Here is a 14,906-nt window from a genome sequence, read left to right as displayed (position 1 = left end):
CCACTCAACAGAAGAAGGATAGTACATTTACTACGCCATATTAAGCCTCTACAATCATTGAGTAGTTATGAACTTGATCTAGTAACTTTTCCTATAAAAGACAACAATAAACTAGCAAGGGTAACATTTTGGTCATCTGTTATCCCAGAAATTATTCTGAACGAGAAGGAGATACTATACAAACAAGGCTATGATGTTGTGGAAAGAAAAGAATCAACGGTCAGTACAGTTTCAATTGGGTATGACGCCCAAATCAGTGCACTCTCCAATCCATACAGGAAACAATTTCCAAGAGATAATGAAGTGTTGGAAGACCAAGCAATCATGCACTCAGATACCTATTCTGTAGGGCAAGAAAAACTAAAAATCCTGGTGAACAAAGGTCAACGGGCCGTTTGGTATCAAGCTCCTAAAATACCTGTGAATGATAATAGCACAAAGTCTTGGGCTTGGGTATCAGAGACTCTAAATAGCATTAAACCCAAGAGATCTCAACAACAACCTGTTTAGCACTGGCATAAAAATAACCTCGTGGAACATCGCAGGTGGAATAAAGAACAAATTGTTCATGGCCACTAGAAATCGGCCGGACATCTTAATTTTACAAGAAACATGGGCAACCGAACCGACAACTGTTCAAAATTATTATGTTTATGAAACTCCGGCAATAAACACACATCGAGGACATGCTAAAGGCGGTTTAGCTATTCTATTAAGTGAAGAATATCTGTGGGCCCAGGAACTATTGGACACCAACTCAGATAACCTCCAGTGTATCAAAATCTCCGTTAAAACATACAGTACAGCTCACCCTAAAACAATTCTCATCTTTAATGTATACGCTCCTCCAGGTAAAAAGTATGATATAACACTCTTAAATATCATGGAAAGGATCGAGAGTATAACAGCAAACCATCTTTACTCATCCTTTTTAATTGTCGGCGACTTCAATAGTAAAATCTCTAATTTTGAAATTAATAATTGGGCAAAACAACACTCGGAAGAAGGTCTGGACATCATATCTCCACAATTCCCAGAGGGGATACAGACCGACAAAAGAGGGAAACTGTTATTATCAACTCTGACAAACATCAATGGAGTAATATTGAATGGCAGCACGGAAGGGGATATCCCTGCAAATTATACCAGACGGGGAAACGGGACTTCATCTATAATTGATTATATAATCACGAGTAATGATTTGCTAGAAACAGTTTCATATCTGCTCAACCAGTTCTGTCAAGAAAGCGATCACACCCAAATGCACTTGACAACAGACTGGTTACCTAAATCCTCTGCACCCTGTCATATAACATATCTAAAAAGTAATGTAGTGGTGAACAATGAAAAGAGACGCATATTCTGGAACTCTCATACCATCGACAAAATTACATCTCTGATTGATCATTCAAATCTTTTAACGAGAATGTTCTCAGAAAATCCCATCGAAAATTTTGAATCCATTATAACAGTGTACAGATCTCTTATCCTTAAGATGACAGGAAAGGATTCAGCTGGCAACAGTAAGAATAAAGATAAAAATAAGCGCACCTTTAAGAACTCTGAAGTAAAGAAAAAACTAAACAAATACATACGCGCCCAATATATGAATCCCACTCCAGAAATAAAAAAGGAAGTAAATAAAACCAAAAATCAATTAAGACGCGAGAATCTGAGACTAAAAAAAACCATACAAGATCGTAACTGGGTAGATATCCAGATAGCGGCAAACAAGAACGACCAGCGCAAATATTGGTACCTAATAGGAAAACTTACTGGATCCAAAAAGAAACTACAATCAATACCGGTTCCCCCGGATGCTTGGGAAAGTTTTCTAACAGACCTTTATAGACCAAACTCAATAGCGTCATCAGAAAGCAGTGGGGTCTACAATAAAGAAAAAGTTAAACTTCCACTAAATAAAATCACCGCAACATCTGTCGAAATAAACATACGTAAGGCAAGATCAACAGGAGCGTCTGGCCCAGATCAGATTCCGATCAAAGCACTTAAAATCGCCCCAAAGGAATGGAGTCAGCTGTTACATCCCCTTTTCAATTATATCTTAGATACTGGCAAAGTTCCAAAATCATGGCAGGGAAGTATAATCATCCCGATCCATAAAAAGGGAAGTAAAACCCGGGCATGCAATTTTCGACAAATAGCACTTATGGACTCCGTGGGCAAGGTATTTGCAGCAGAAATCTTACATCATCTAAAAGAATGGGCCTTCACGACTGGCCAGATACCGATGTTTCAAGCAGGCTTCAGGCCTAAACATTCGGTAACTGACAACATCGCAGTTATTCAAACCATCATCGACAAATATATAACACAAAAAAATCAGGTTGTATACGCTGCCTTTATAGATTATTCTACAGCATTTGACCGGGTAGACCGACCAACATTGTGGGAAAAATTGAGGAAACTTGGCATAAATGAACAACTATTACAGTCTATAGTTAGCTTACACACCAACACTTGGTGTCAAGTTCAAATGGGGGGAGAAAGAGGGTACACGGAAAGAATTAAAACTGAAAATGGACTAAAGCAAGGGTGCCTTCTAGCCCCAATATTATTCTCCCTCTACCTAAGCGACCTGTGCCATTACCTGCAATTGGGCTCTAACCTACCTCCAAAAATTGCTGATCAAAAAATAGTTGCTTTATTGTATGCTGACGACATAGTGTTGTTGGATCTTACCCCCTTTGGACTACAAACGTCACTAGACATTCTTCACAAATACTCTAAAGAAAATTATCTAGTCCCAAATATACAAAAAACAAAAGTGCTGGCCTTCTCGGGGAGGAAACAAAGCGCGAAATATACCTGGAGATTAGGAGGGGAAAAGTTAGAAGAAGTTAAGATCTATCCCTACCTCGGCAGGATCCTTTCAAAAAACTTATCTAACACCGCCCAACTGAAAAATCTGTCAAGGAAATCAGATATACATGTCGCGGCCCTCCTGAGACTCTATAGCGCAACAGGGAATAGACATTTTTCATCTCTGATAAACCTCTATAAAGTAAAAATATCTCCTGTACTTTCTTACGCGACGGAGTACATCCCCATAAAACAATGGGCTTTTATGGATCGGAAAGAGGGGAAGATTTTAAGAAAAATTATGAAACTGTCAGATGCAATTCCTGTCCAAGCACTGAGACTGGAACTATCAGTGACCAGTTCCTATGCAGTAGCGATCGCAAATGTAATAAGGTGGGCCTACAACTTATTGCACGCAAAAGAGAACACACTAAGGTCACTGTTGAAAAAAGAAACCTTTGCGTCAGATGCTAAAAAGCAAGTCTTTATAGGGAACATGGCTGAAGCATTTCGTGTAGCAAATATTACCGTTGATATGCTGCAAAATTGGTCACCAGCACAACTAAAACTGTTCTTAAAATGCTTCACCCCAAAGCTCAGTTACGAAGTGGACTCCCGACATTGCACCAAATTACCTACTTATAAACTATTTGCTGATTCCATAGAATTTAAACAAAGTCGGCCTTATATTGGGCTAACCTTAACACATGGTGCTAGGAGAACAATCACTATGCTTCGACTGGGCATTCTTCCCTTACTTTCATTTACTTCAAGATGGTCCCTGGGGGAATCTGCTTTATGTACATTGTGCGCTGGGGGTGATCAGACTCTGGAACACGTTCTATTTGTATGTCCGAACCAGATTGTAATTTCTGCGCGCACTAGATTTTTAGCACCAATATATTGCTCATGTAGAATCACGACAGTGAGAGAACTTATTGCTCTTTGCAAGCAACCTCCGAATGAATTTGTTTGTTTTAACTTGTATAAATTTCTAAAATCGTTTTTATCCCTGTATTGATAATATTGAATCTTATTTTATGTGTAATTTGTATAATATATTTTGTGGTCCTCTGTTGAGTACCAGTACAAATAAACTCTTTTGACTTTGGGTACTTTTAATAATCCCCTAATAAACTTATTCTCCTGTATTTCAAAGGTCTTCCTGCATACTGGCCCCATAGTTCTGCCCCATACAAAACAGCTGACTGGACCTTATATCTAAAAATCTCTATTGCTGGGGTAACTGCCTTATTCACACATTTATTGTGTCTTTTTAGTATTGGGAGACAATTTTGTTTGAACACTATTTTTGATTTTTCTAGCTGGGGTCTCCATCCCAATGAAGAATCTAGTAATACCCCTAAATAAGTGAAACTCTGTTCATAATCAAGTTTATAGCCATTTAACATTAAGTTTCTTTTAAAAATTTTGTGCGGGTTTAGTGCCATATATTTTGTTTTTTTTTATGTTAATTTCTAGTCCTTTTGAAGTGCAATATTGCTGGAACCTGTCTAATAAAATCTGGAGACCCCGAGGGGTTTGTGAAATGAGAATCGTGTCGTCCGCGAAGAGGAGGGACGGTACTCGTTCCCCCCCCCCAATCGGGGCGAATCATTATCACAGTTCTCCATATAGACTGCAATGTCGTTAACAAAAAGGGAGAAAAGTGTGGGAGCCAGTACGCATCCCTGGCGTACTCCCCTTTTTATGAGAATTGGGTCTGTAAGTTCCCCATTTGGGGCCCATCTAACCTTGTCATAGTTCTCCTGGTGCAGTCCCATCACCAATTTTAATAATTCTCCAGGGAGTCCCTGCCTTTCCAGGGATTTCCAAAGTAAGTCACGAGGTATTAGGTCAAATGCTGCTCGTAGATCTACAAAGGTCACATACAAGTGGCCCTTGCGAATGATGACATATTTCCAATACAAGCAGCATAACCTTAATACCTGATCTATGGTCCCAGTTTTTTCCCTAAACCCCGCCTGGTATTTTGATAAAACTGATTCTTCATCCAACCATGTATTTATACGATTTAATATATGCCTGGCATATATCTTTTGAGTTATATCTAAAAGACTAATAGGGCGATAGTTGGCTGGATCGCCTCTATCCCCCTTTTTAAAAATTGTGATGATTTCTGCATCATCCCATGTGTCCGGGATTTGATCACCAGCCGCAATAGAATTAAATAAATGGTTTAAATAGGGTGCCCAAACATCAATATTATGTAAATAAAGATCGCCTGGAATTTTGTCAAGTCCAGGCGCCTTCCCTGGTTTAACTGAAGCAACTGCTATTTCGGTTTCCTGCAGGTCAAAGACTACCAGTGGGTATGGTTTCTCCGGCTGGATAGAAGTGAGTTCTTCCAGGGAAGTTTCCTTGGAGGTTTTAGCTGCGTACAACGTTGTAAAGTGTTTTACCCACGTAGCCTCATCTAGGAAGACCTCTCTAGAGCCTTTCTCACGTTTGTTCCCCTTAGCCACTAATTCCCAGAATTGCCTCTGGTCCTTGGTTTTGGCTGCTAATAGCATGCTGGACCATAGTTCCTCATCCCAAGAGCATTTTGCTTTTACCATTATCTTATTATATGATTTCCTTTTATCTTTGATTTCTATAGGACCCTTTCTTTTGAGTGCATCAATCAAAATGGTTTTTGCAACACGGCATTCCTTATTATACCATGGTTTACCTACTGGTTTTGCATTTATTGCGCCAGTCCCTTTTTTTGGTCTTTTTGTAAGAAGGTCTAGCAATTTATTAAAAAGGGATTTATGTAATTTAATAAATTCTCCAGATTCACATCTAGACGGGCAATAAGAAACAAATGTATCTACAAGGGTACAGTAAATATTAGCCAATAGGTCCTCTCTTTCCAGTATATATGCCCATTTAACGGCCCTTCGATTGTTACTGAGAATGATATTATCTGTTGTTGGTAGCTGTACTTGAGTGAGACCTCCCTCATTGACTCCCGGCCCTTTTAATAAGCTTTGAAGAAAGCTAGTTTCGAGTGGATAATGGTCACTATCGAATCTCTCCTTGACCTTTAAATCATTTGTATATGGCCATAGGTCAAAAGAAACGATGACATAATCTAATTTACTTTCGCAATCTCGCCTCCTGAAAGTGGGTGCTTTCGGGCTATCAGATGGCATACGCCCGTTACATGCCCTCAAACCATGGCTTGTGAGCAACCTTGTAATCTGGAGGGCTAGTGTTGTTCCAGCAACTGTTCCATTATTAGTCAGAGCGGGTATCCCATTAGCAGCATCCTCGTCTTCATACAATCTAAACATACCCATAATCGGTTCAAAGTTGCAGTTCATGTCCCCACATAAGATTATGCTTGCATCTGGTTCTAAAGTGTCCATAAAAATTTCCAGTTTTTCAATGCATAGCGATTCTTTATAGGATGAATGAGGGCTATTGTACACATTTATGAGGTTAATCACCCTTTTATCCTCTGTGGTTATTTCCAGACCAAGTATATCTAAGGAATCAGTGTTTAGGATTTTTATACCAATGTTGATAGATACACTGATCCAGATTAATATACCTCCTGAGGCTCGTCCTCTTGGAGAGGGCACAGCCTCTTTTTGGTATGTTTTATATCCCACTCTATGAACCTGTTCCGTGGCCCAAGTTTCCTGCAACACACAAATATCAAAGCTATTCATATATATATTCCAATCAGGGTCACATATTTTTGCACGCACCCCCGCTACATTCCATGAGACTAATGTAATCAAAGAGGGACCCTCATTTGACCCGCAATTTCCTGATGGTGTAGATAAGAGCAGGCTACTGTTAGCCCCAATGCCAGTTGCAGTAATAATATTTTCTGCCCTCAGGGATCTATTCCCTTCTTCCTCCTTAACTCCGTCAATGCTAGATATGTTTACGCTACCACTATCTTCCTCCCTGTTCATTAATCGTCAATCGCATTCATCCAGACCACTAAATACATCGAACCTATTTGATAACTCCAGTGGCGTGAATGGCATTAATTGAGCCGTTCTTCTGTATTCACATGTATTGTGTCTGGGGCGAACGATGTTCCACCTGGATGAGACGGGGGTTGGTGCTGGTTGGTACATGTAAACAGAATTTCTAGCAGACTCCATGTTAAAAAAATGGTTATCAAAAAGGGCATTACTGGTTACCGATTGGGGTGGGAATACTATGGATCTTGGGTAAAAGTAGGTTAAAGGGCGCGGTATAATGCAGTTATTCTCATTGCCATATGGCCAATTTAATATGTATTGAACTGCATTTTTGTCCCTAAAATTTACTATAACCACATCTCACCCTATGTCCTTTGGTCTTCCACCTAGCCATGGCAAGCGTCGAACATGGACTATATCGCCATTAATGTTACTGGCTATTGGTCTGTGTGAGGACAACCAGTGCATTATTTTGTTCTTTAGTTGGAAGAATCCTTCCCGCTTATTTCCAGACAACTCTGGTACCCCAGTGAGTACCACCACGTAGGGTACGGCTTCCGGCGGGAGTTCAGTGGGTGGTCTCCTGCCTTGGACCCCTCTAGTGTATCTAGCTTCTTCCTCCTCCAATCTTAGTGGCCCATTTAATGAATTACCCATTTCCCTTGCTGGATTATTATTAGCTGGAATATCAGGAATGCGATTCAATGTGTTGGTCAGTCTTGTCATAGGTATTTTTGGCTGGTTTGTGTTAGGATTGAGAGGATGTTTAGATACAGATGATGTACTTGTAGATAGGTGATTAGAAACAGCCGGTTTAACTGATTTCAAGTTAATATGTGGGGTGATGGAGGAGGATGCTACTACAACGGCGTCTGATGTAGAAATATATGCCAATGTAGAGGCTTGAGAAGGAATTGTTACTGTTTTTGGTCCTTTACTTTCTAAACTCCTAGTAGGATTCCCATATGTAGCCAGATCTACCTCTATTTTCCCAAGTCTTAGCTCCACTCCTTTTAGTCTTTCAACTATAGCTAATGTATAGCTTCTCACGATAAGTTCTATGCTGTCCAGTAGATTACTAGTAGGGGCTATTTGAGACCCTTCAACCGTTGGATCGTGTTCAGTATTAGAGTCATCAACTGGGTGGGAAGATGATGGTAGGAGTGTTGGAGGAACTAGCATTGTTCCTGCAGCTTCCTTAACAACTGTTATTCCCGTGACTTCGGTGCTATTAGGGTTGAACTTCTTCCCAAACTCGGAGTGGCTCAGCTTTGGCTTAGTTGGATCCATCCTTTTTCGTCTCTTTTTCGTTGGCGGAGGGCCATGGATTGTGTATGGCAGAGACCTCATAGTTTTTCCTCTTACTATCTTCCCTGGCCTGGATGTTGGTGAAATCATGACCTTTGATACATTAGGTGTAGTGGAGGAATCAAGAGGAATGGTAACTGCTTCAGTTTGAGTTAGACCGATGGAAGGTGCTAAGCATTCCCTGAGCAATAGGGGCACGCTGGCCATAGGTGATGTGGCATCCGTGGTATTGGCGCAAAGCTCATTGTCCAAAATAACAACAGGAGTAGGCTCAGAAAGAGTCCTGTTCTTAATGCGCTCAATTGAACAACGGCGATCAGCCCGCCGTTCTGCTAAAAATAAATCTTTTAAACTTTCAGAAGCAGCTTTAGTGAAATAGTTGTCCAAGGTTCCGTTCATCGGGCCCCCTGCTTTATCAAATACAGCAATGGCCGGACTAAGCACGATGGTAGACATTGTTCAACAGTGGCAGTATAACACCAGAGTATAGTAAATTTACGCAACTTACTCAGATGATGTCCCACGACCAAGGGGTCTGGCCCAGTCCAGTCTCCTCAGGCCTCTGAGGGCCTAAGAGGGCCCGCCCTTTGCCCGGGCTTCGTTCGGGCGTCCCGCTTGCGTCCCGCTCCACCGAGAGCGCCGTCAATTTCTAGCGCCTCCGGGCGCGGTGACCCCGCTGATGGCTTCCGGGTAGCAGGGCAGGTTGGGAAATGTAGTCTCCCTCCGCTCTGCGGCCGCGAGGTGGTCAACAGCGGCGGCGGGAGGGAGACCGATGCACAGGCAGGGGAACGAGAGTGTTGGCGATCACAGCAATGCCAGGTAGGAATCTCCTCTTGCTTTAGGGCAGAGCACCCGCTCCACCGAGAGCGCCGTCAATTTCTAGCGCCTCTGGGCGCGGTGACCCCGCTGATGGCTTCCGGGTAGCAGGGCAGGTTGGGAAATGTAGTCTCCCTCCGCTCTGCGGCCGCGAGGTGGTCAACAGCGGCGGCGGGAGGGAGACCGATGCACAGGCAGGGGAACGAGAGTGTTGGCGATCACAGCAATGCCAGGTAGGAATCTCCTCTTGCTTTTTCAATACCAGCAATACGACCAGCATGTATTACATCAACAAACAGGGGGTAACAAGGTCACTCTCTCTGTCACAGGAGGCTGATGAACTGTGGGAGTGGGTTACAGACCACAAGATAACCCTAAGAGCAGAACATGTCAAAGGGCTCCAGAACACCTTGGCCGACACCCTGAGCAGATCTCTCTCGGGTTGTCACGAGTGGGAGTCAGAGCAGAAGCAAGTGGAGAAGATCTTTCTCATTTGGGGCAAACCAAAACTGGACTTGTTTGCGACAAGAGAGAACAAGAAATGCCAATACTACGCCAGCAGGTTCCCTCAACAGGGATCAAGGGGGAATGTCCTGTCCATGCGATGGTCAGGGATTTGTGCGTATGCTTTTCCCCCAATACCATTGATTCCGAAAGTGCTTCAAAAGATGAAGAGGGAGGGCTGCCGTCTCATCCTAACTTCTCCCCGCTGGCCAGGGCAATATTGGTTTCAGGAACTGCTTCTGCTCTCCCAGGAGGACCCCTTACATCTAGTTCCAACACTCACGATGTTGACGAGGGAGAGGGGTCAAATACTTCATCCAGATCCACAGTCGCTGCGCTTGCACGCATTACTACGTAATGAACAGGGGTTCTGCCCAAATTACCCTCCCATACCTGGGCAAGGAGCATCACAAGGATGAAAAAGTAGAAAGAAAGGTACTGAGGGACAAATAAAGCAAAAGCTACTTCAAAACACGATACAGTTTATTATCCTGTTTTCTACAATATTTTTATCAGCAATAAATGATATGGTTTTTAAGAAGGACAAAGATATGAATCACATAAAAAAGGTGGCCGGAATATATACAGTAAACAAAACTTATAATTGCAATATATACATAATATATACAAATGTGTACCCCAAACAAAAAGAAAAAAAGGGGGGAGAAAAAACACAATCAATTATCTGTCGACGCAGTCGCTGTCGCGTTTCCGCCAGTAGTATCTTGTGGCTTCATCAGGACAAGGGTACTGAAAAAATATACACATAATACAATTTAAATAATTCCTAAAAACACACTATGCCGCAAAAAAAATCTTCACCTCACCCGTTTGTGACAATGCAATGTCCACCAGAAGTGAAGAAACGTGAAACTTAAGAAATCACTCCAAAGCCAGAAAATCGCTATATCACTTACAAAAGAAAACACAAATCATCCAAAGGGTGCACAGAATACATAAAATATATAGACCCACTCACCAAACTCACACTCTTCTATTCACCATGTGCCTCTAGTCAGGTATCTGTGAGGGTGTGAAATCTGATGTTATAAACCCAATCGAACAAGTACCTCCACGACACACCCACTTCAATATGGATGCCACCACGAGGTCTATGTACCTTAAGAATGATGTTCAAGCGCCCCCCCCCCTCAAATGAGGGGACACCACCCTGAAGGGTACAGCCAACCTCCTCCTACGGGACAAACAGTTCGATCTCTCCTAGATACTACAGGGAGAGAACAAAATTAGAATCTATCACGCATATGGACTGCAAAACTCAGACCACAAAGGTACTGATACACAAACAAAATCTCCTACTTAGATTAACATTAGCCAAACCAAGCCACATGCAAAGGTCTTGCCTACCTCCAAAAATATCAATTCTGGGTGTACAGAGCAATTTAGTTCCTGGGTGTGTATTTAGACGACCACCTAGGCGTATCACACAACACACAACCTCTGTAAAGTCACGGGAACCACCTGTAGTCGTGGATGGAAGAAAAACAAGCACGGCTCCTGATTTCCTAGAATTCAAAGATCTGAACATTTCTCAGGACTGTCGTGCAATTCTAGGCAGATCTCGTGACCAGAGAACAGTTAAAACCTATTGTTTAAAATGGAAGCGATTCTGTCAATTGTGTGAGGTGAATGATGTCCGCCCTCTCCAAGCTCCGGTTGAGGATACTCTTCCTTATTTATTATCTCTAACCAAAGCTGGGCTTGTGTTCTCCTCTTATCAAGGTTCACCTTGCTGCGATTTCCAGGTTACGGAAGAGTTCTAACAAACCTTCACTTTGTTCCTCTTCTCTTCTCAAACAATTTATGAAAGGTCTCTTTCGAGTTTCCCCTCCACCTCCAGAGTGGGAATTGAACACAATGTTGGCTCAATTAATGAGAAGACCGTTTGAACCCATACACAAGGCTTAGCTCAAGTTTCTAACATTGAAAGTGGCACTTTTATTAGCTCTTACATCGGCTCGAAGAGTTAGTGAAATTCAAGCTTTCACTATCTCAGAACCCTTTTTGCAATTCTCTAAAGAATTATGTAACTGTACGGACAAATCCCAAATTGATCCCTAAATTCCAGTTAAATCAGCCTGTAAAGCTAAAAACTTTCTTCCCAGATCCAGCTACGCCAGCGGAAAGAGCTTTGCACTCGCATGACGTCAAGCGTCGTCTTAAATTCTATTTACAGAAAACTAAGGACATCAGACAATCCAATCAATTACTAATCGCCTATGGTCAAGCGACACTTAGGACTGCTATAACTAAGACAACTATAGCCAGTGGGCTTGTTTCCACAATTAATTTCTGCCATGACAAAGCCAATAAACCTTTGCAGAGAAAGGTTAAAGCGCATTCCACCAGAATTGTAGCAGCTTCTACTGCTCTATTTGCCGGAGTCACATTAGAAAATATCTGTCGTGCTGCGACATGGAAAAATGTCCACACGTTCACAAAGCACTACTGTCTGCAATCAGCGTCGCAGGATGATGCAGCTGTGGGACAAGCCGTTCTTCAACATCTTTTTCAATAAGGTTAGAATTACGTATTTATTTATTCTACTTTATATATGTATGTATATTATGTTCATAGATTTCAATTTATGCTTAATCTTGTATTTCAAACTTGCCTTTCCATAGGTATGGTTTCTTTACATGCATTTTTTGATCTGAAATTGTATATACCTTGTTAATGCTCTAACCTTCCCTGATGTGTTTTGGGAGTATATATAAAAACCCTGTCTCTCACCATCCGCAACAACAATACGTGAGCTTACTGCATGCTATTCTGATTCAGGCATGTGAATCTATGAAAGATACCCCAATACTAGATAAGAAAACAAGTTACTTACCTGTAACTACAGTTATCCAGTATTGGTATCTTTCATAGATTCACATGCACCCACCCTCCTCCCCGGCGAGACAGTTCTTTACTTGGGATCCCTACTTCCCACTTGTGCTAAGAAAATCTGAGGAGAACTGCCTCTGCTGGGAAGGTTCTAGAGGGTGCTGGTAGCTGATTGGTTGGAATTATTTTTTAGTTCTTTTCACATAATGAGATAGATAGGCTACTAAGTTTTAGGCCTTTTGGCTTTTCTTTTAGCCTACTACTGTTTTACTAAGGCACTGCTTTTGTATTTTTTACCGTGGGACTCCCGCCTCGGCGACCGGGAATGATTCAAGCATGTGAATCTATGAAAGATACCAATACTGGATGACTGTCGTTACAGGTAAGTAACTTGTTTTCTTTCGTATGGCATCGTAATCGGCCCCTTAGTGTTAAAAGAATGAAAACCAATACACTCTGGATAGGAGGAAGAAAATAAAATGAAGGTAGTCACATCATAACACACTAGCTATACATGCAGCAATGTATCGATATTTATATATCTTACACATGGAGACAAATAAATGTTGTACATTTCTAATAAGAGATGACACGGAAATTGAATATTCTTATTGCTTCGCAGTGAGTATTTATGTTTCACAAATAGGTGGATGTTTATCTGATTGGATCATGGAGGCAACACGTCCTCCGGGTAGATCAGATCTTTATTAGCATCTGCCAACGTTTTAGATACTCAGCCAACTTAGTATTGGTGAGAGTTAACTTTATATGTATGTTCTCTGCAGTCAACCATTCACTCAAATCTCTAATCCAGTTTCTCAAATCTGGTGCTTCAGCTGACATCCAGGGAATAGCTAACCCTTTTTAGCTAAAAGCAGGGCAAATCCAGCTGGCTTTTAATGTGCCTTATTTCTATTCTTGAAAGATGACACTCCAAGTAAATATACCTTCGCGGACAATTTCAGTGGTAGATTTGTGTGTTTTATGTGTACTCAGTACTGCCTTCCAGTATTGCTCCACAAGCATATATACTCAGATCAAATGAGTAAACACCACAATTTTGGCTCCACATTTAGAATATCCCAGTTGTTTTCTTGGGTCCATTACATGTAGTATTTGCGGAGTATTTGTGTAAACATATTTGACAGAACAGAAATAATAAGAGCGCATCACTATGAATTCCTTATTGTTTCATGCCACTGGAAAACAGTGCTTATTCAGTATTCTATTATGATATATATATAGGGACTATTTTGTGACTCATTTCAATTATTTTATGGCTATACTTACATGTATGAAGGTACCCCCATATTGGAGAACTTTACTAGTACTTTCAGAACAGTTTGTTGTCACGAAAACGAAGGGTAAGATACCCAGGATGCATGGCATATAGGCTTTACTATAATGCAGCAAGCAAGATATGAACCATAGTAAGATAAGGGTTCTGCACCTTAATGAATATACCTTATATTTATGATTTAAGATCAGAGTAATTAATTGGGACTCTATTGACCTAATAATGTTGTCAGGTTACAGGGGAGTGGATCAATGCCCCAATATGGAAGGGTACTATACCTATGAGGTATCATATAGAGATCTCTTGTAGAAATGTGTGAAGACGCCATGAGCAGTCTAATCCCCAATGCTACTTTAATCCAGTGTGTATTAACAGAGAATATTCACAAATGAAAATGCTGAAATGTGTGACCAGTACGTTAGATGATTTATGTTTTGTTTTATAAACACTATTTTTGCATTCATGTATTTAAAGTCACGGGATTGGAGACAATACATACACAGTCTTTCCTTCATGTTATTGCATCGTGTGTGACGCGAAATGCTTAAATTTTTGAAGCTCGGAACAATGGTCATGTGACCAAGACCTGTTTAGGTCGAAACGCGCCTGTTTGTGCCCGAGTAAATTTGATACTGTAAACCTACTGGATTGGAGTGGCTCGTAAGCTTGGTGGTATATATATATATATATAGATATATATATATATCCATACACATATATATGTGACAAATGTCAGGGAAAGTGCCCTTCCAATGCTAGATAAGGCCTAGTTTCTTCCTGAAATAGGTTTTTTGTTTGCTTTCCCACCTACCTTCCCTGTCTTGTTTTGCAATTTTTTCCTTCCTGCCCTTTACCGGTTGAGGTTCCATGTATTTCTTAATAAACAATATTGTTGCACTTCTTGTAGGGCACAATTTGCTACATCACCAAAAAGTGAATCGTTACCAAATATATAAAAATATTGCTATGAACTTACCATTTGGACAGAAGAATACGCTGTAGGTATATTCCCGAGTTAATCCCTCAGGCTATGAAAATAAGATAATAAGCATTAACAGTATGTGGATGACATAATCAACTCATTGTATGTGTACTTTCATCCCTCTCAAAAAAGAATAGGTGACAATCTTGTTTTACATTTTTTAAATTGGAAACGTTTTGAGGAATGCCATATTTTATTTTAATTTCAGATTAACTGACTCAGAAACACCCTCAGCATGATTTACTTAGAAAAATGGAGACAGCAATGTTAATGACCTCGTTGGACAACTAAATGCACTATAACATTACTGTATATCCTTTTAGAGTTGTTGAAACCTTAGGTATGATTTTTGCAGTATGTTTTTGGTGTTAACTGC

General features: G+C 40.9%; 1 protein-coding gene across 2 annotated transcripts in view; it reads right to left on the bottom strand.

Annotated features, from left to right (window-relative positions):
* The window catches only part of CPAMD8 (C3 and PZP like alpha-2-macroglobulin domain containing 8), a 1,183,022-nt gene that overhangs the window by 886,141 nt on the left and 281,975 nt on the right, over positions 1–14,906 (bottom strand). For both annotated transcript variants that reach the window (XM_078671323.1, XM_078671324.1), the window contains exon 23: positions 14,525–14,576. In XM_078671323.1, coding sequence (XP_078527449.1) covers positions 14,525–14,576 — 52 coding nt within the window. The remainder of the gene's footprint in view (positions 1–14,524; positions 14,577–14,906) is intronic.

The sequence above is a fragment of the Lissotriton helveticus genome, chromosome 12 (assembly GCF_964261635.1).
Source record: "Lissotriton helveticus chromosome 12, aLisHel1.1, whole genome shotgun sequence".
Lineage (NCBI taxonomy): Eukaryota > Metazoa > Chordata > Amphibia > Caudata > Salamandridae > Lissotriton > Lissotriton helveticus.
Note: the sequence above shows the minus strand (reverse complement) of the source record. Positions and strands in the feature narration are given on the sequence as shown.